The sequence below is a fragment of the Ascaphus truei genome, chromosome 4 (assembly GCF_040206685.1).
Source record: "Ascaphus truei isolate aAscTru1 chromosome 4, aAscTru1.hap1, whole genome shotgun sequence".
Lineage (NCBI taxonomy): Eukaryota > Metazoa > Chordata > Amphibia > Anura > Ascaphidae > Ascaphus > Ascaphus truei.
The window spans coordinates 113,125,572-113,148,004 of record NC_134486.1 but is presented as its reverse complement, the minus strand read 5'-3'; the positions used below and the strand labels follow the sequence as shown (position 1 = coordinate 113,148,004).

At 41.7% G+C, this 22,433-nt stretch overlaps 1 protein-coding gene across 3 annotated transcripts in view; it reads right to left on the bottom strand.

Moving 5' to 3' along the window:
* Positions 1–8,076: 8,076 nt before the first annotated feature.
* The window catches only part of NLRC4 (NLR family CARD domain containing 4), a 44,557-nt gene continuing 30,200 nt past the window's right edge, over positions 8,077–22,433 (bottom strand). For all 3 annotated transcript variants that reach the window (XM_075596474.1, XM_075596472.1, XM_075596473.1), the window contains 4 exons: positions 18,339–18,509; positions 17,884–17,976; positions 17,632–17,799; positions 8,077–10,889 (listed from right to left, as the gene is read on the bottom strand). In XM_075596474.1, coding sequence (XP_075452589.1) covers positions 10,597–10,889; positions 17,632–17,799; positions 17,884–17,976; positions 18,339–18,509 — 725 coding nt within the window. In that variant the 3' untranslated portion in view covers positions 8,077–10,596. The remainder of the gene's footprint in view (positions 10,890–17,631; positions 17,800–17,883; positions 17,977–18,338; positions 18,510–22,433) is intronic.

Below are 22,433 nucleotides of genomic sequence, written 5' to 3'. Positions count from 1 at the left end.
CTTTGCCATTGCTGTTCTCAGGGGGAACGCCTCAGAATATCTTGTCGCATAATCAACTATTACAAGGATAAACCTGTGTCCTTTCGCAGAAGGTTCTAGAGGTCCTACCAAGTCTACCCCAATCCTCTCAAAGGGAACTGACACCAAGGGTAGAGAAACCAAAGGGGCTGGTTTTTGTCCTCTTGGACTAGTTAGCTGGCACTCTGGACATGCTGCACATAGCTTAGCAATATCACTATGCATCCCTGGCCAATAGAATCAGGATGAAATACGGTCCAATGTTTTATCCCTGCCCAGGTGACCACCCCAAGGGACAGTATGGTCTAGAGTGAACACAGATTTAACAAACGCCTTGGGAACCAATATCTGTCTGGTGACCTCCCCTGTTTGTGTCTGCCTATTCACCCTATATAGGATATCATTTCATAGCTCAAAATAGGGGAATACTATCACCCCCTGTGCATCTAAAATCTGTTCATCAATTTTCACCACCTTGTCATACTGTCTAGCAAGGACTGGGTCTTCCCTTTGCTTCTGGCGAAAGTCAGGGAGGTACAGGTCTGGTAAATCTCCAGGGCCCATATCCCCCTCTCTTTGGCCATCCCCAGCCATCACTTGTGACCTCTGACTACTAGAATGGTCACTTTGAGACCCAGATTTCTGCAACCAGTCCTGTTTGTCCAAGCGTCTTTGCTTCCGAGTCTTTTGAACCCGATGTCTACTGGGAAAAAGGTCTGCCGAGAAGGGGAACAGTTTTCCAGGGTTCTCCTGAGCCCTAGAAGGAGGCTCCTCGTGAAAGACTCGGGCCATTAGGTCCGAAAAGCAAGACCAGTCCCGACCAAGCAGAACGGGGGCAGGGAGCCAAGGAGCGACTCCTACTTCGAGGTAAGCCTCCTGACCTTTTACCTGTAGCCGGATTTTGGCCGTCGGATAGCGTTTTACATCGTCGTGTATACATTCTATGCTCCATGGGGAGTCAAAAGAACACCCGTTGGGCGGTAACAGTTCCTGGAGGACCAGAGTTTTCCCAGAGCCCGAATCTACAAGGGCCTGGACGTTTTTTCCCCCAATCAGGGCTGGAAGTAGCCAGGTCTTGTAATTTTCCCCAGTGAAAGCTGAGGCGACGGTTCTGCTGAATGAACAATCCATCAGTGGTCGTCCACATACCGGTGGCCTTGTTCTCCACAGGCGGAACATGGAGAGTGTTCCCTCGCAGGAGGGGGCTGTGGATAGCGCTCCGCTGGACCGGTTACTGGAGACCAGGCATCTGGTGGGTCCTGTGGGCGACATCCTCGGAAGTTCCTCTCATTTTGCGACGAGCCGACATCCGGAAGGAGATGAGGGTCTCTGCGGGGACCAGCATTTGGACTCCGTCCTTGCTGGAATGACGGCTCCTTCCGTTGGACTTGGCGGTTCCGTGACGGGCCATAGGTTCCCCATTGATCTGACCTCCCTCTTTGGGTGTCCGCAAGTGCCGGTGAAGTCGAGTCCAGGACACTCGCCTGCTGCTCAGCCCCAAGGAAGTTCTCCACGAGTCAGACCGCCAAAGCTAGGGTTTCAGCAGCGTGGCGTTTTACCCACGACTGTGCGGAAGGGAGTATTATTTGTAAAAATTGTTCCAAAACCACCTGCTCAAGAATTGCCTCCTTAGTGCACTCCTCGGGTTGTATCCAGCACGTACACAAGTCCAATAATCGCTGAGCGAGGACCCGGGGTCTCATCTTAGCGGTGTACTTCATGTTCCGGAACTGCTGCCGGTAGGTCTCTGGGGTCAGACCTAAGCGATCCAGTATGGCGGCTTTTACTTGTCGGTAATCCATTGCCTGATCTGTAGGGAGGCCCTGATATGAGGCCTGGGCTTCTCCTATGAGGAGCGGGGCCAAAGCAGTTGCCCAGCGATCTGCAGCCCAGCCCTGAGCTTCGGCGACTCTTTCAAATGTAAGTAAAAAAGCCTCTGGATCCTCGTTCGGCGCCATTTTCCTCAGGAGTATCGGGGGTCTGTTTGCAAGTTCTGGACTGGCAGACCCTTGGAAATGGGTCCACAGCTAGGAAATCCGCTCATCCTGTGCTGCTTGTAGTCTTTCATCTCTCTCCTCTTGCAGCCGGGCCTGCTCCTGCATTAACTGTCCCTGCTGTCTGGTCTGCTTCCACAGAAACTCTTTCAAAAGTTCTTCCATTCTTGTGTGTGTGAACTGCAGGAGCCTTTTGAAAAAATCCTTCCCAATTCTTGACACCATATGTTGCAGGGTACATGCAACTACACACGTGGGTTTCTTGACAAGGCTTATTTATTTAGCCTTAAAAGATATACAGCACACAAAACAAAAATAGCTTTTCATCAGCAACAAATGAAAATGGCTTTTTCTTCAGCAACAAACGAAAATGGCCTTTTCTTCAGCAAACCAAACAAAACAGTTTCTCTTTAGTAGACAGTTTATATATAAGGTAGCTACCCTTTTCTATGCAGCGGACAGACAGTTCACAATTCAACTACTTTGCTACACAGACCTTGTTTCAGTAATCTTTAGCAGCTTACTCCTCTCTCCTCAACAGCAGGCTCCATGTGTCTACAGCCTGGGTTTTAACACACCTTGATTAGGCAGCTGGGATCCAACTAATTGTCCTGAGGTTCCCAGCTGAAGTTAACCTAGTCAGTGCTGCACTGCAGACTAGACATAGGTTTTCCAGGCATATAGCTGCTGGCTTTTATTTACCCTGTCACAGGCCCACAAAAGAACCATCTTTTCAAACTCTTTGGGCCAAGACCCGCCCACCCCTCACCTGGCACCTCAGTCAGTTCTTTCCCCTGCTCGGTGCAGGTCTTAGCCTCTTGTAAGCCTCAAGGGGGCTCTCCCCTCCGCAGAGTTGGTCTTATCACCCAGATAATAGGCAAATGATATCGGAACACGGTCAAAACTGGACCATTCAAGATAAGAGACAGAGAGAGAAAACAAAAACAAAACAACAGCTCCAACTTGGGCTTCTTTGGACAGTCATGGGACGCTGACTCTTCGGTCAGAGAAACCGTCGCAGGCTCAGACTGTTCCTTCCTAACTTTGTAAATAAATGAGGCTCCCCTGAGGCCTCTCAGGTGCTCAGCCGGTCCTGGTCATTCCCTTCTTCGCCCATTGCCGCCTCCACCGACAACTTTTCTTCCGGAATGCCACCCTAAGTCTGTGGCTGCTGACCCGGTCTGCCCTTTGGCTCAAGACCAAATACTGATAGGAAAGATGCAGATTCCTCCAGGTAGCGAAGCGAAGCCTGACTCTCTCCATGGCCAGCTACAAGGTGGAGCGGGAAGGCCCACAGTTATCGAATCCCCTTTTCCTCGAGTATCGTTGTCACCGGTCGCAGTCCTCTTCGCTTTTCTATAGTAAGCCTGGACAGGTCCTGGAAATCTGGATGGGGGAGTTCTCGAATTCGATTGAACCTCTATTCCTGCATCTCTTTATTACATTTTCTTTGGTTGCGTATTGATGAAGCCTCAGCACCACATCCCTAATTATTTTGGGATCATCAAATCTCGGATTCCAACACTCTGTGAGCTCTGTCAATCAACAGTTCACTGTTTTGTAGTTGGAGATCAATTGACAAAAATAGTCTTTGAGATAGGGCTGCAATGCTTCTGCGGGCACTGTCTCTGGGATGTGGCGAATTAGTAGGCTCCCTGTTCTCCAGGTCACCCATACTGTCTCTCATGGTTCTTACCTTACAAAATCAGGTAAATACAGTCGATGAGGTCCTGCGGCTCAATGAGGAGGTAATGTCCATCTTGTTTTCCAGTTCTGTGGTCCCTGTTGCCAGCGAGGAAATCTCTGCTTTAAATTCCATCACTACCTTGTCCAAAGCTAACCGAAACACAACTTGCAATTCTTTAAACATACACTGGAGATCCTACCTGGTTATTGCTCTGTCTCTCTCTCTGTTGTGCCTCCCTCCCTCTCAGCTGTGTCTCTCTCTCTGCTGTGCCTCTATCCCTCTGAGCTGTCTCTCTCTGCTGTGTGTCTCTCCCTCTCAACAGTACCTCCCTCTTCATCCCGGTCTGATTCCGAGGGCACACACTCTCGTGCGCACGCCTCGGCGCCATCTTCTTTTTTCCTCCAGCCGTCGTGGACTGCCCATGGCCGAATCGGGATAGATCCGGAGCCGTGGCTTTTTTGTCCTTCCTTAGGGGCATCTCCTATTGTTCCCCTGCCTGCTGTCGTGACCCACAGGTTCCTGCGTGGTGCCGATAGGAGGCTATAGTAGATTATATGGAGTGGGATACACGGAGCTCACTCAGCACACAACTTGCTTATTTCTTTCCAGAACTTCTCTAAATAATCTGTCTTGTCTGGGAAATGTGTGTTTATTATGCTGCAGTTGGCATCTTATTTGCATAACAGGTGCCTGCCTCCCATGTTACATTTTCTAGATACACATAGAGTCCTTTGACCAAGAACAGTGGCTTGAAACATGCATCAGCACATCCAAATGAGGGAAAAACCTACCTTAGAATGGATGTCTGTGGAGAACAGCTTCCCTTGTTGTCCATCACAGGATGGTCACCTCAAGGTGTATCTGGCCCTGTGTTTCACTGGAGCTGACAACCTCTCTATGCCTTAAAGTACTATACACAATTAAAGGGACGAAATTGACATAACAGCATATCAGACCCCATCCGCCTGACCACAACACTACAGGAAAGAGAGATGTGGATAAATAAAACATAAAAATATTTACCTACATTTTATAAGTGGAAAACTAAATATGTAATGTGTCCTCTCCAACCCACTAAAGATCTGTCTATGTAAGACAAAAGGAAAAGTCTTCTGAAATATAAACAAATGTTCTCATATATAAAAAAAGATAAATATCCCTAAATATACACAACTATCTTATTATCAAAACATCAATTTACAAAGCAGAACATCATTGTTGTTATTTATTTAGAAAAAGAATCACTTAATGTACGTTAAACTTTCTGTTACCCAGAAATTCATATAGTCCTCTCCTGGCACCGACTGACTACTTCCTCTGACAGTGCGCGAATTGTATCTCAACTGCAGGAGATCTGGTCACCTATTGGCTCCCTGGCGTCACCTGGTATTCCTACCCCTGAGCACTATGGGGCTTGTAGTCCCCGCAGAGCTTATCTCTATTGGACGCCACGTGCGCATACTACACTGCGCATGCGCAACTGTCTAAGGGCCGCAGCAACTCCCGCACTACTGCGCATGCGCGAACCTTGTGCAATATGGCGGCACCCTGTGTTAGATGTTGCCGGGAGCCCCCGGCAACGCGCCTGCCCCCGCAGCTCCTCGACACACTTCAGGGATCCATGCTTGCTCAGCGGAGGTAAGGGGGGGGGGATTGGAGGACGTGGCTACATGTATTTGGGGGGTGTTTTTTTATATATATGTATTTGGGGGATGGGTTTTTTTTTTAGTATGTATTTGGTGGGTTGGAAAGGTTTTTTGTATTTGGGGGGTGTTTTTTTTTTGGTATGTATTGTGTTACGGGGAGGGAATGAGTGAGGAGGGGGGATTGAGTGAGAGTGGGGGGAGAGTGAGGAGAGAGGGGTGAGGGAGTGTGAGGAAAAAGGATAAGAGAGACGCAGGGGAGAGAAATACATGCGAAGCGGGTAAGGATTTAGTGTGAGTGGGGTAATTGATGGATGGGGGAGAGCGAGAGAGGGTGAGTGATGATGAGAGGGAATTAGATAGAGGGGAGAGAAATACATGAGAAGTGAGGGGGATAGAGGGGGCTTGAGAGGTGTGAAATGGGGAGGGGGCTCGCAAAACCACCAACACGGGAGGCAGAGTGGGCCTGGTTGTACCTCTAGTCCTGGGCCCCGGGAAATCTGTCTCTGGCCTTGCTGTTAACCATAGTGTTGCTTTGTTCCTTCTTCTCTCTATACAGTGGAAAAAATAGAAAAAACAGTCATAGAAATTTGTCGCTTAGATAAGGTGACCAGATTTCCAAAATAAAAATAAATGTATTTAAAAAACAAATGGCATTACATAAAAATGTATATTATAATGGTGTTTGTCTAATACCGTCGCCATTTATACTTTTATTGATTTATCACTCTCTCCCCCCCTCTCCCCATCCACACACACACACACACACACACACACACACACACACACACACACACACACACACACACACACACACACACACACACACACACACACACACACACACACACTCCCTCTCTCTACCCAGTCTGTGTCTCTATCTCCCAAACAGGTTGCTTTTATCTGGGGAAGGGGATGTGTCCACTAAACATTACTGTAGCTCTGCCTATTACTATGCAGTAAAACTTAGAAAATTTTTGCAGTACTACTTGTGTGCCTCCATCCTTTTCCCAATATATTTGTCCCCAGGTCTGTTTGTGTGTGTGTGTTTAAAGTGTATGGTTAGTTCAGCAACGATCGTGTGGGTGCTTATATTTTTGATATTAGTCATTAGGATCTTAATATTCTCAACGGGTACGAAAATTATCCTATTTATTATTAACATAAAAATGAGATCACGCATTTATTTTATATCGCAGTGATTTTAAAATAACTATAATACAATATTTAATTTTAAATAATGGGTTGGTTTTTTTTTTTTACCCCTTTACAATTCTTACCATGGATTAACATCACAGATCTGGTGCAAAAAAACAGAAAGAACAAAAAGAAAGAGACAAAAGAGCTGCTGTAGGTCGAAGAACTCTTGAAGGTCCCAGATTTACCAACTCCTTTCAGTCTCATTAGTCTGCAGGGCATATTTGTTTTTGCACATCAATACAAATCTCGTGTTAAGATTTTTAGCCGGACCACCCTTGTTGGGGGGCCCAATCCCGCTCTCGGCAGCCCTGATACTAGACATGAGTAGCCTATCTCACTGGGGTTTTTTGTTTGCCTTACTCTGGATCATTATAAATATAGTATGAGTATCTCATCTGATTCATCTACTATTTAATTTAGAGGGGAAACAATCCTTAATAAGTACATCATTAACACGTTTGCAGACGTGCTTCATTTTTCCACAGTTGTAAAAGTTTTCATTTTTTAATTAAGTGCCGTATTCCTCTTTTAATTAAAGTATACCTTTTCGTGGACAACTCAAGAAGAGAGGTCCAACCCAGAGGATCAAAATCACTGAGATTTAGGGACCAGAAAAAGAGTTCATAGATCTCCGCCATAGGATTATCGTCATTATAATCACTATCGTTGGATGACACAAGAAAAATGATTGAAAAATATAAATTATCAGCAGTGAGGAAAAAATACACCTAAAGCCAAACGTATTTATGTATTTATTTATTTTAGATCTGTAAGCTTTAGTAAGGCTATTTACAATACAGTTCATTGTTAAAAACAGAAATTTGGTATACAAATGTGTCATTAATTAATCATTCTAAAGTCACAACATTTAACAAAAGGCAATTAGTATTTAGAAATGATGATACTTGTAGGTAAAATACTCTCTAAAGCCAAAGCAGCAAATATTATGTGCTAGTAACCTAACTTATGAGTAACCACATGTGTTAAATATCAAGGGATAAAGGCGAAATGGGAAATATTTTATCCCGTAAGTGAATATTAGCGTTTCATTAAAATGATGGGGTAGAAAGCATGCATGGAAAACAGGTGGACTGTAAGGGGTTTTAGTTTTGCTCTAGTTTGACTTCACATGTAAGGCGTTAAAGTGCTTAAAATGGAACAAAACACCTAGAGGTTGGGGGCAGGGTGGTGAACGTGCATTCCATCGAAATACACTTTGCGAACCGTCTGCAGTATCATAAAACCCAGAAAAATATATTACAATTATGTGATAATTCTTATTATCCTACCCAAGCAATCACAATAGCATACAGGTGCAGCCACGAGTATTCTAACATGTGCCTTGGAAAGCCTGGGGCAATACCCCAGTAATGCTGCAACATTTCTGTGACATTTCTGCAGACAGACTAATGGCCCATCGGATTAACACAGCGGGGGTCCCTGGCAGTCCCATTCAAACTGACCAGGGATCCCTGCTGTGTTAATCCGACGGGCCATTAGTCTTTCTGCAGAAATGTCAGAGAAATGTTGCAGCATTACTGGGAGATTGACCCAGATTTTTCAAAGCAGTGTTAGAATACTCGTAGTTGCATCTGTATATGTTTCTTAAAATAAACATTTACTATACAGGGCCAAAAACATGTCTGCTAAATTTAGGTATTAGGGATTTTTTTTTTAGACAATACCACTGCAGCTACCCATATTTAAATGGTTCTAGTATTGGCACAACCAAAACTGCAGGTACCAGGATATCAACATTAAAGTCTGGCTATTTAGGCCGATTAAAAAATACAACCTCCCTCACTACTTCATATTGACATGAGATGAAAGAAATGCAAGACGTTGAACAATGTTGCACTACAGACTCACATTTTCGGGGATTCGTTTCTAAGGCACTAAAATGGTGGTTCTGCTTAGCAACTTAGTTCAAAGCTGCCCAGTGAGGGGCACTGTACCTTTAAAAGTCAGCTAAAAAGGATGACTTGCCTCACTGATTCTGACGAGGCACTTTATAGCAGGGGTTTAGTGAAGAAGTACTGCATGCAATTTCTCTTTTTCTTTTTTAGAAATTGCAAAACTAACGGCAACTTCCTGTTTTTCGGAAACTAGAATTTAACCCACACAGAGCTAGTGGGAAAATAAGCCTTCTTAAAACAGCAGGTTTTTTTCAACCTGAGGACCTCACAGTGTTTGACTGCACCGGTGACAAAAAATATTTAAAATTCAAATATGTTGCCCCATATAGACATCCAAAATGGCTTTCATCCACTTCCTTACACAGTAAAGGCAACATCATTAACACACAAACTCTGTATAAAAGGAAGCACAGACAGACAAACCCAATATGGTGTAGTAAGGCTTTACAAATAAGAGTAGGAACATAAAGATTGTGATACACTCACAGTAAATGTAGTGAACTTGTATAAATCACACAGAAAGCAGATTGCTACAGGGGATGGGGAGAAAGGGTGATGCATCCATGTTTAATTTAGCCCCTCCAGAGATCACTGTGCCACAGCTATCTCTCACTGTTCCAATGCTGTTTCCACCTCCATGATGACTATGATTCCCTGTCTGCTCTTGGTCTGTCGCCAGTCCTTGTACTCATTTTGCAGAACAAGTCCACTTCGTCTCGCTGATCTGATACTGACTCAACCGCCGAGATGACACAGCGATTACCCGTATGCAGCCAGTCTTAGTACAAGTTTTGTGACCCAAGTCCACTTCGTGAGATCTTCATTACGTACCAGACTTGATCCTAAAAATGCATAGGAGGAGTGGAACCGAACTGCCAGCATATGGAAAATCACAACGTTATCACGGAGGTGGAGTCAGCATTGGCTCAATAAAAGAGGGCTGTGCACAGTCAGGGCAGGCTGCGTGTAATGTCTATGCTCCCTTAGCGGCCTGCTCTCTGTGTGATCTATTCAAATGTACTTTGTGAGTGCATCACATCCTATATGTTTATACTCTCAATCAGTAAAGCCTTACTACACTGTATTGGGTTCTTCTGCTGTGCTTCCTTTCATACTGAGTTTCAGTTCTAATGGATTCACTTGGGATGTTCTCTGACGATAGCATGCATGAGACACTGCTGTTTATATTCTATAGGCTTTCACTATTAATGGGTAAAGGCTTGTTTCACGTCTATTTGATCTTAAGGATAACTAACTTATTACTGTGTGATTTTTTGGGAAATGGTCAATTTTATGCAGAATATTCTTTTTCACGTATATTCAATTTAGCATGTTCAATACATTTTGATTTTCCTTTGATTTCATGTCTTTATTTTAACAGATAATATCAATAATTTTATAGAACAAAGGTTTGATTTCTTTTTTGAGTGCACTCTATAATTCATTTTTTATCCTTTTACACATGAACACCAGGGCCGCTTTATACATTAGGCCGACTAGGCACAGTGCCTAGGGCCTACGAACCTTTTAGGGCCTACAATATTTCACTTGAAAAAATACCTTAACAAAAAAAAAAAAAACACAAAATAAGAGAAAACAGCAAATTTTAATTTAAAATGCCTTCGAAGTATCGATACCTTTAAATATCAAAACAAAAGTATTGATGCCAAATATCGCTAGTATCGAAAGAAACAGGCAAACGATGAAATTAGCATGAAAATGAGTAAAAATAACGGACACACAGGCCTTTAGAAATAAAAGTGCCTAGGGCCTACGGGCCTACGAAGGTCTTAAAACGGCCCTGATGAACACACCAATATTTGGAATATATAAGTTCCTCTAGTATATTGAAATGATGTTGCCATTCCCCTGGATGGAAAATGTTTTCCCCCATAGGGAAAGAAGAAATCATGTCCAAAATTATCCTTTCAGTTATATAACCAAAACAATTACAAACAGCACTTACATATTCAGTAGTATGGTTCAATATATAGAAATACATTATTAAAAGTAGCACAAACAATACATACAAGTAAAGATAAAAATTGGCATATTTTCAGAAATGTACAGTCTATTCCGATTTCTTTAAAATAGTGGTTCAGATCATCCAGTTCAAATCACAGTTGATTTGTTGTTTTTCACCTGTGGATCTTTTCCTTGGCATTATTGATAGAAAGCAGGTCAAATTTATCCAGCTGCCAATTATCCAATACAATTGTGGGTAACAAGTTTTGATTAGAAATCACACTGCTCAGTTCTAGCACTAAACCTGGGTATGGCTTGAAATTGTGTTCTGTGCTGAAGTTGAAATATGTCAAGTTCTTTAGATTTTTCAGCGCTTCTGTCAAGGAGAGCCATCCGTCACTCGTCGCACAATTATCTGACAGGTCCAGAAACGTCAGGTGTTCAAAATTCTCCTTAAGAAGAGTTGCTGGGAATACAAATTGTTACGTTGGTAAATAACTTGTTGCATAACTGGTATCCAACCTGCTATACTTCCCAAAAACAATATTAGGACATAAAGTGATCAGATACATTCCGTTTAGGTAACATTTTCATTCCTTGTATTGTTTACACAAACGTTGTTTTGCATTAACCACGATAAACATTTCAAAACATTTGAAAGCCAGTTAGGCTAACATGTAGCATACTGTATATTCTTCAGTGAAAATGTCACTAACTAGGGACGTTCCTTGTCATTTTACATACAAACAATGGAGAGATGCTCCATTAACTCTTTCATTACAGACACTTACAGATTAAAAGGTCATGTTCCCTGTGCTCTGCTGTTCTGACTGGTACAAGAGCCATGTGAGTTTGCCCTTGTGTTGTTTTCAGAATTGTACAAAGGCACTCAAGTAGTTAAAACCCTGTGGTGGTATTGTCCATGTAAACCATTCTTAGCTATGACGTAATGTCACAGGGAGCCTTATATTTATTTTTAACCCTTTGAGTCCTACACGACATAACTTTATACTGACTTAAGAGTCATGCCGTCATGTTGCCTAACATGAGTTATGTCACGGGGGGGGGATAGCTGGCTTCTTTTTCAGAATCTCCAAATAATATTGAAAGATTACAGATGGGTGCACCCCTTTTAAACGGAATGTCTGCAGTATTCAGGGGTACAAACAGCTTCTGCACTCAAGAGGGTTAATCATTGGGAAAGGGGGCAGGGGGAAGAAGGGAGAAATGCACCATTATAACGTTTATGACTTATATGTGCACCATTAGGTAGAATAACATAATCAGTGTAGATGTACCTAATATTTAGAACACAGTAACCTAATAGCGTAGGATAAAAAAAAAAGATGTGTATCAAAGTAATAACATTTGAAAATAATATAGTTCGATTGATTCAGACAGAGAAAGGCAAACTCCACATGCAACACTTGTAAATTACAGTATGTATGTATCACAAGGGAAACAAAAACCATCCTGACTCTAATTGAAAGCAAATACGGTGTCCTCCTGGATCAAAGTTCTTTCTATGTTTTAACTTGTTCAGAATATCTTTGTATAGCACTCTATTCTAAAGAAAAGTCCAAGCTTTTTTTCACTGTACAGTATCTTCTGTATTTGCAATCCCAGTCTCCAACGGTAACAAATTGAACAATTTCATTATCCTTACTGTACAGTATTCTACTATGATAGACAACCTAACAACTGATCGTTTATTATAAATCCTACCACAGCAATAGCACTTTTTATACATAGGATATGTAAGCTGTTTTTTTTTTGTTTTTTTTTGCTACAACACTATTTAATGGGTCTTGAATGGTTAAAATTACTTAATTAATTTAGTTTTGTTGTTCAATACTGCAACTACAATCAACGGTAAAACCAATACTACTCAGGTAGAGCCTCGGTGGTTGTTAGAGAAAGAGTAAAAGAGGGGGGGATAGTAAAAGAGAGAGTAAAGAGAAGGAGGACAGAGTAAAAGAGGAAAGTGAAAGAGAGTTAAAGAGGGGGTAAGAGTGAGAGAGTAAACAAAAGGGGGCGAGAGAATAACAGCAAGGGGATAGAGAGTAAAAGTGGGGGAAGAGTAAGATAGTAAAAGAAAGGGGGGAAAGAGTACAGTGTGGGGGAAGAGTGAGATTGAAGGGAAAAGAGAGGAGTGAAGGGGGGAAGAGATAAAGATAGAGGGACAAGGAGCGAATGACAGAAAGAGAGAAAGGGGGAGAGGGAGAGAGAGAAGGGGGATGAATGAGAGAGAGAGAAGAGTGAGAGAGAATGGGGGGAGAGTAAGAGAATGGGGGGAGAGTGAGAGAGAGAAGGGGGATGAATGAGAGAGAGAGGAGAAGAGTGAGAGAGAATGGGGGGAGAGTAAGAGAATGGGGGGAGAGTGAGAGAAGGGGGAAGAGAGATGGGGTAAAAGAGGAAGGGGATAAATGATAAGAGAGGGGGAGATAGTGGGAGAGAAATAGAAGGGGGAGAGAGAGAACTAGAAGGGGGTGAAAAAGAGAGGGAAGAGAGTGAGATAATAAAAGAGGGGATATAGCGTAAAAGAGAGGAGAAGGTAGAGTAAGAGAGAAAGTGAAGGGGTAAGAGAGTGAAGGAGGCGGGAGAGAGATGGTGAAGGGAAAGAGTGAGAGACAAGGGGGAAGAGTGCGAGAGAAGGAGCGAGTGAGAGAGATAGAAGGGGGAAGAGAGAGAGAGAAAGGCGGGAAGAGTGAGATAGAGAGATATAAGAGGGGAAGTGAGAGTGTGAGTGAGAGGGGAAGTGAGGGAAGGGGTGGGAGAATCAGAAAGATAGGAGGGAGACAGAGATGGGCTGGGGAAAGAGAGAGAGCATTAATGAGGGGGGAGAGTGAGAATAAAAGGAGGGGGTAGAGGGAAGGAAGAGTGAGAGAGTAAAAGAGAGGGAGAGAAAAGGTGTGGGGGGGAGAATGAGGGAGTAAAAGAGGGGGACAGGGAGTAAAAGAGAGGGTGAGAAGCAGGTAGGAGACGGGATAGGGTTGGTTGCCAGGTGTCCGTTATTGAACTGGACAGCCCGGTATTTCATTACTCTATCTGGTAAAAAAATGAGAGATAATACCGGACATGTATGTGTGCGGGGGCACATGTATGTGTATGCCGGTATTACCTCTCTGGACTTAGTAATCAATCGCGGGATTTCCCCTGAGAATGGAGGGAGCAGGGATGCTGCTGCTAGGCGGCTGGGCAGCTTCCTCCATCCTGATTGGCTGCATTACACAGCAGCAGCCAATCAGGAGGAGGTGACAGGAGCCTGGGGGTGGGGTCAAAGAACGGAGGAAAATCATGGAGCAGAGAGAGGTGAGGCTGTGTGTCCTGTCTGCCTGTGTCCTGTGCTTATTTGTTCTGTTTTGTCCTGGTATGTGTGTGTATTTGTGTATTTGTACTTGTACTGTTTTGTCTTCTCTGGCTGTCTTGTGGGGGTGATAATGACAGGGAGAGGGGGGATGAGAGAGGTTGAAGGGAGGGGGGTGAGAGGATGAAGGGAGGGGGGTGAGAGTATGAAGGGAGGGGGGTGAGAGAGGATGAAGGGAGGGGGGTGAGAGGATGAAGGGAGGGGGGATGAGAGCGGATGAAGGGAGGGGGAATGAGAGCGGATGAAGGGAAGGGGGGTGAGAGAGGATGAAGGGAGGGGGTGAGAGAGGATGAAGGGGGGATGAGAGAGGATGAAGGGAAGGGGGATGAGAGAGGATGAAGGGAGGGGGATGAGAGAGGATGAGGGAAGGGGGGTGAGAGGACATGGGGGGGAGGATGAGAGGATAAGGGGGGGTGCAGTATTGCTCGCCATGGGCCTGTATGACTGCAGGTCAGTTATTTCTAAATGATCTGACCATTACGTTATTTGTTCTAAATTTCACTCCGAGCACGCACCAATTTGCATCAATTTGCACTATTTCATATTCTATTTCCTAAAAAATCCTCGGAAGGGCACTCCCTCCCAAGACTCCTCCCCAGATTTTTTACGAAACAGAATATAAATTGGTGCAAATTGGTGAATACTTGGAGTGAAATTTAGAAAACATTACGTAACAGTCAGGTCATTTATAAATAACATTCTTCCTCACCAACGATTCTCGCGCGCGTCGCACCTTCCACCATTGAGTCCAGTATTTTTGGACAAGCCACCTGGCAACCCTAGGAGGGGAGCCTATGGAATTCTAAAATATTCTGTTTATTGTGTACACTTTAGTGTACTAGGAAACTGAAAACAATGATTTACAAACAATTGCTGTGTTTAGGATGGTGTTGTGGGGAAAAAAGTGCACTTTACAGTATATGACTAGCACTGGCTTAGTGTATCTGGGCACACTGAGATAGGAGGAAAAGTGAGCCGTAATTATAGTAAGTATAAATTAGACAAAGTTGTAGCAATCAAAAGGAAGTGGACACACAAGTCGGTCCTCAGATGCATAAAAATGCATAAAAGAGCCTGGAATATTCTGACAGGTGGACAGACAGTTTTCAGATCCTAGGTGGTCTATATGCTTTTTATCCCTTGGGAGTATGTGGGTGTCATTCCACTGCTCTGTTATGTGTTTTTATTCATAAAATGTTATTTGCACCATGCTTCTTTTCTCTCTCCTTCATATATAATGAGATCCTGCCTTGCACCCATACAAAAATACAGATCCTGTTACAGTCTACTTTGTGTTACGTAACGCTTTAATATTTCCATATACCTCGTGAGTGGGAATTTCATCGTTTTTGGATCATTCTCCATTTTTAATCTACATTTTTTTTACACTATACACATATCTTTTCTGTTTTTTTCATGTAACATCCTAAGAAAGTTTGCGCTTTGGACCTGTTGCTGCTATACTGTTGGGAGACATCCTTGTGAAAAAGCTGCATATTTCCCAGGAATAGCATATTCATTGTATTTATCACTATATATATATATATATAAAATAAAAAGATCACTTGTGAGCACGATCTCTTAGACAGGTCTGCAACCCTGACTTGCAGCGTTATCACCTACAGTAGCATAGAGTGCTTTCACTGCGGCAAAATGATTTGGTAAACAAAAAGATATATATATATTTTTTTTGTTTTGTTTTGTTTGTTTACCAAATAATTTTTACATTTGTTCAAATTGGGAACTTTTACACTTGCACGTATACTGTATATTACACTTTATAACTTCACTTATTTTCTTCACTGCATAGGATTATTTTGTGCTTCTTCCTTTTTCATTTGAAAGAGAAAGGTTTAAATGAATAAATAAATCAATCACTTTATTATAGGGATGGGGGAAACATCTCCCCATTCTGAGTCACCATTCTAAATAAAAACAAAGAACATTTTTTGAACTTTCAAAAATAATTTCACTTTTTTTTTACTGATTGTACTGATCAATCACCTACAGTATACTGAATCTGTGAGAAATATCACTGATATTAAATCATGTTTGCTTAACATGGTTCTAACATTCTCACAGTGACCCCAAAGTCTTGACTGGTTCTTACTTAACATAAATGGCCCTAGTGCTAAAGGGCTTATTCTAGATCAGCCAAGGTTCCAATCTGGCCTTTTTGGGATGCAATTCCTCTTTACAGTGAATGGGGAATTTCGCCCAAAAACGGCCCAATGGGCCCCTTCAGCTAATATAGAATAAGCCCCCAAGAATTGCAAACAGCTTTTTGGTGCAAAGTTAGCACAGAGAAAACACATCTTAAATTGCACTTCAGTGTACCTATGTATTAAAGGAAAACGTGATGATGTAGCACTCCGTGCACAGAGGCAAATTCAAACCGCTCCCAGAGTGAGTGGATATCAAAAATCATCATGAGTTATTTGACAAACACCCATAAAAAAGTGTACATGGATCCAACACACACAAAAAGTAGCCAAACGTGTTTGACGCTGCCCACAGCGCTTCATCAGAGGTCTACTTTTTCCACACATGTATTTACTAACCTGGAATTTCTCCAGCTGCGTCACAAATATTTATTTATTTTTTTGTTGCACTTAAATTAATTGTGCTAGGTGTAGAGATGCTAACGGTACATGTTAAAAGAGACTGTTTTTGTGGTCCCCCCACCCAAAAAAAAATTGTTACCCTTGCCATGAACGCTGAAATGACTCTTAGGGCCTACTGTATATACAAAGATTGATGAAAAAACGGTGTCATAATTTCAGTGCCAAAAAGTATAAACCTTTTAAAAAGTTTTTGTTTTCATTTAAATTGCATCAATCATGAACTCAACGTGAGGTTATAAATCAAAAATACATTCAAGCAGTAAATTATGCCTCGTATGGAAACTTGAAATCATTTTTGACGCATTGCCTCATATTGAATACTCGATTGATACTAGAATAAAACAATTATGTTTTTTTTTTAAATGTATCACTAGTATTAGTAAATATAAAGTATTATTGTAAATTATTTATAATAGCCATACTGTGAAAATAATATATTTTGTTAACCTACATAAGTAAACATTTGTGTTGTATCAAATACATTCTTGGGTTGATACAACAAATGAGATATCATATGTATGAGGTTTGTAAAGGTCTGTATTCTTTTGGCACTGAGATTGACGTACGACAAACTGAAATAAACTCTTTGCACATTGGCCTGATTATTATTTCAAACTAGAAGGTTATTTATTAAAGTCTCCAAGCTGCAAAACTGGGGCAAAAATAGTGAAAAAATTGATACAGCTTTTCCTTACTGGGGTATTGGGGTTTTTGTGCGCACCTTTTGCAGCCAGAAGACTTTAGTAAACAGACCCCCAAATCCCTGCATTACAAACTATAAAACACACACTTGTCTTTAGCAAAAAAAGAAACCAGAAGTTGGAAATCTTCCAGTTTGTTCTCAAAACAACCTGCCTTTTGCTTCTGCTGTCTTTTATATCTCAGAGAGTGACTGCAATCATTACTTAACGTTTAAAATGGTATGATTGAAGAGTCTTATCTCAGATATGCTGGGTTCACACAGTCTGAACCAGCCACTCACACAAGCTGGGATTAACATGAATCTAATAATCAGCCTCTAGCAGTGATATATTAGCATAAAGCTAATGACTGCATGAAACACTGTAGGTACTAAAATTAAACTTTAAAGAGATTTAGGAGCCAACCCTAAGGTCTTCAGGGAGCATCCTGCATTAAAGTAAAATTAAACTGTGGCCTTGAAATATAGTTGAACATGAAATCAATTCACAGTAAAAATCAATACTTAAGATGCTTACCTAACTTTACCATGTCAGCATCTGTCAGGCTCCATCTTTTAAACCCAAGTTTTGACAATTTAGGCATCTGTTTAAGTTGAATCAGCAAACCATCCAGGCAAAGTTTGACATTGGAACCTCCAGGCAGTAAAAGTGATGTTAGTTCAGGCAGCAGACTCAAGCCCTGGACTAAAACAACAACAACAACAACATTTAGCTTCTGAAAACAGTCTTCATGTGAAGAAAATATCCACAATGTTTATTTATGCTCACCCAGCTCCTCCACTGATTGCTTTCCATCTTCTTCCAAAACATTTTCAGAAAAATCAAGCATCTTAATTTTAGGGAAGCTATTTAGGTTGCGTGCTGTGAAGAAGAAAATTGCACGTTCAAATATTGGACAATAAACTCGGAATGTATTTTTTGTTAAAGCAGCAGTTTGGTTCACACCATAATTCAACCTGATGCATGATAAATTATTACCAAATTCAGAAAACTAAGAGCCCCAACCATATTTAGAACAGCTAAGTCCATGTCTCAGTTATAGGGTAGCAGAAATTGGCGCAATACAAAATCATTATAACAGGCTATGAAAATGTTAGCATGAACTACACTAACTTATTTTCAAGAAAGGTGTTTAACCCCCTCCAATGAGGGTACTTTACTAGCAACGAAACAAAAAAGAGAGAGACATGCAGAAAAAATGGCAAAAAAATGCAGATACTCACAAATCGTTTTCAATGCTATCCCAGTCAAACAGCAGTGGGCTAGTTTAAGGTCTTCAAGTTCATAACAATTGAGAGATATTGATTCTGCGATTTGATCCATGCCCTTCCCGATGTTGGACATATGAGATAAATTCAATATTTTCAACCTCTTTAAGTTGCTGATGCCATTAGCTGTGAGTTGGTTGAAATAGGACACATTAATATTGTTCTTAAAAGTTACCATTTGCTTTGTACAGAAAGTGTTAATATTTATTTTTGAGTTGCAGATGATACATTATATAGTAAATAAAATGTTAATGTGCCTTCATCAGGGTCAAATATTGTTCAAACGCAATGCTTTTTAAATATAGCCAATAAAACCAATTGAAAGAAACACCTTTGATCAACCTATTAGATTAGTAGATAAGTGATAATAATTCAATCTCTTATAGGAAACAACTATTAAATTCAACAATGAACTGTGAACGTTGAACTGTGATGTTGCCCACAACGCATATTCAGTCATTCTCTTTGGATGTTTGATCCATTTATCTACTGATTTAATCATTGTGGGATAAACGGAGGTTTCTTTTATTTGTTTTTATTGGATATATATATATCTATATATATACATATATATATATAGATATATATAGATAGATATATATATATATACACACCATATTTCCTTGATTGTAAGACGCACCATCGATTTAGCACTTACAATCGAGGAAGAAAAAAAAAGTGTTATTTGACCCCCTCCATCTCACTTACCAGGTTTACAGGAGGCAGCAGGAGAGGTCCGTCAGCGGAGGAAAGAAGTTGGCGTCTGCAGGAGAGGTTCGTCAGCGGAGGAATGAAGTGTGCAGCGGCGGCAGGAGAGGTCCGTGTTCGTCGAGGAATGCAGTTAATGCAGCGGGTGGGCTGCGGCGGCGATGGCAGGAGAAGAACATCAGAACATAAGACCTCAGACAGGAGCAGGAGAAGCGCAGCATAGGAAAATGGCTGGGGAGGAGCGCGCTGTAACACCGGAAGTCAGACACCGGTTCCTGCCGTCATCGCCGCCACCCGCCCGCTGTCTTAACTACATTCCTCCACGAACATGGACCTCTCCTGCCGCCGCCACACATTTCATTCCTCCGCTGACGGAGCTCTCCTGCTGCCGCCAACTTCATTCCTCCGCTGAAGGACCACTCCTGCTGCCGCCAACTTCTTTCCTCCGCTGACGGACCACTCCTGCTGCCGCCAACTTCTTTCCTCCGCTGACGCACCACTCCTGCTGCCGCCAACTTCTTTCCTCCGCTGACGGACCTCTCTTGCTGCCGCCTGTAAACCTGGTATGTGAGATGGAGGGGGTCAAATAACACTTCTTTTTTTTTTAATACATCGATTCTAAGATGCACCCAGATTTCAGACATGTGAAAATCGGAAAAAAGGTACGTCTTAGAATTGAGGAAATACAGTGTGTGTGTGTGTATGTATGTATATATATATATATATATATATATATATATATATATATATATATATATATATATATATATATATATATATATATATGAAACCGTTCAGACAACATGCATGTTTTAAGTATGTAAAAATAGAAAGTTATGTTTAATTAAGTTTTGCCTCTTCAGACTTCCTTCATCTGTATAAGAAATTATATTTGGCATCATGATCTGAGATAATATTTAAACATACAGAATATATCATAGGAGTACCCTACTTCCTCTAAAATATTTTGTTTTTTTGTCGGAGTACATACATTGACTGCTGTGAGTAGTGATGCACCTTAAAATATTTACATAGTCAAATATTACATGCAAGTTGCAATAAGTCATATGTTATTTCAGTTCCTATTGTAATTTATTAGGATGAGATACTTATCCTGTAGTTATATTCATATTCACCCAGTATGTCTCATAAGGAAAAAAATAAATTATTCCCTGACTCCAGTAATGGCCACATTTCTTCGTGGATCAATATCCGTCCTATGTTTAACTTACATGGTATATCTCTCTATACATTTCCTCTATAAAAAGATCTCTAACTTTTTCTTACAGATATTTACTGTATCTGCCATCACAGTCTTCTTGGCAACACATTTCACATTTTAACTGCCCTTACTATAAAGAACCCTTTCATTTGCTGTTGGTGAAATCTCCTTTCTTGTGATCTCAACAGACAACCGCTTGACATTTGTACGGCACCTCCAGCGTCATTCATTTAATTATGAATGTTGAAGATTCTTCTTTGAATACATGTTTTTGAGCCATGTTAATGAATTCACAACTTCCTGTGTTTTATTACTTGAATCACTGCTCCGTGAAACAAGAGAAATAACCTATAATTTACTTGGTAAAGCCAAATATTATAGGAATTACAAGATAGTAATCACATTGACAAGTTCAGGTGACATCATCTCAGGCATGACAATTAATATATTCTCAATTTTCTATTTATGTTTTCTTGAATCACTGCATGTCTGATGAATAACCTGTAATTCACTTGGAAATGCTCAAAATTCATATTCTACAGTGTTGTGCTTTTTTCCCGTCCATGTTCATAAATATAGAACTGCACAGCTTCGTATCCCCCAAAATATTAAAACGATAAAAAAATCTTTGTTGGTCAAAGGCCGCTGTTAAGTTTTTATAGTCAAATTGATCCTTGAGGAGTATTTGTCACAGGTTGTGATACATTTAATCGCACCACCATGATAGTTCTTCAGAAACATAGCTTTTGAAATCTCATCTTCTGATGCATGAATTTGTGAAGTGCTGAAAACTTGTACACAGTTACACATATGAATATATTTTAGCTTGTCTAATTAGTGAAGTAATTGTGTGTCCAAATGGATCAATCTTTTAGCTAAAGAATGTAACCAGGAGGGACATTGACAATCTTGAAAGGAGTTCAGTGCTCACTAAGCAGGCCCTGGCTGGGACCAGTAGTGCAGAGGGTGGAGCTGTGAGTGAGGACCGGGAAGAGGTAGGTAGCAGGGTAACAGTTATAAGGGAAAGCAGGTGGAAAAGGCAGACCAGTTCTGAGATGACACATCCCAATTGATTTGACAGATTAAGTGAAGATATTGGGGGTGTCAGAGTGGGAATTGCAATGCTGGGTGAGAATGATTCCTCTAGCAGCCAGGGGAATAGTTCCTCCACTACAGAGGGGACTCTGGATAATAAGAAAGGTTTTGGTGGTAGGTATAAGGGTTCTGGTAAAGGGTTTTGCTGGAACTTGCCCTTACATGGCTGTTGCGGCCATCTTGGTTCCTGGCAAACCTTTTCCTGGAGTTGGTAATTAGCTGCACCTGTTCCAGGGCTTTAAATAGCAGTCAGTTACTCCCAGCCCCTGCCCAAGCATTGTATTCTATGCCGTGTCTTCCTAGACCCCGTCTGTTCCTGTGCCCTGTTCATGTATACTAGTCCTGTTCCTTGTTCTTGTGTACTAGTCCTGTTTCTGGTTCCTATATCTTGTTCCAGGAACCTGTTTGTCTGCAGTCCAGCCATCTTACCGGTCTTTTTGCCTGTGGATTCCCTGTTGCAAACCCCAGAACTGGACCCAACCATTCTTGCTTGCCATTTACCTCGACCTCTGCCTGCATCTCTACTACGATTTCTCTAACTGGACTCTGTCCCCTGGCTCTGATCAGTGATCATATACCCCTACCTTAGCTCTGCAGGTCCACTTCCTATCGTAGACAAGCATTGTTATAGTAGGGGACTCCATTACTAGGAGTGTAGATAGGGCAATCTGTTGCCATGACCACATGAACCAAACAGTTTGCTGTCTCCCGGGGGCTTGAGTTCGGCACACTGCGGATTGGGTAGACAGATTGTTGAGAGGGGCTGGGACTGACTCAGCTGTCTTGGTACATGTTGGCATCAATGACAAAGTTAGAGAAAGATGGAGGATCCTAAAAATTGATTTCAGGGATCTAGTCCGCAAGCTTAAGGCAAGGACCTCCAAGGTACTATTTTCTGAAAAAATACGAGTGCTAAGCACTACCCCAGGGAGACAGTCGGAGATTAGGAGGGTTAATGCATGGCTCCGAAAGTGGTTTAGGAAGGAGAGTTTGGGGTTTTTAGAGCACTAGGACTCCTTTTCTGA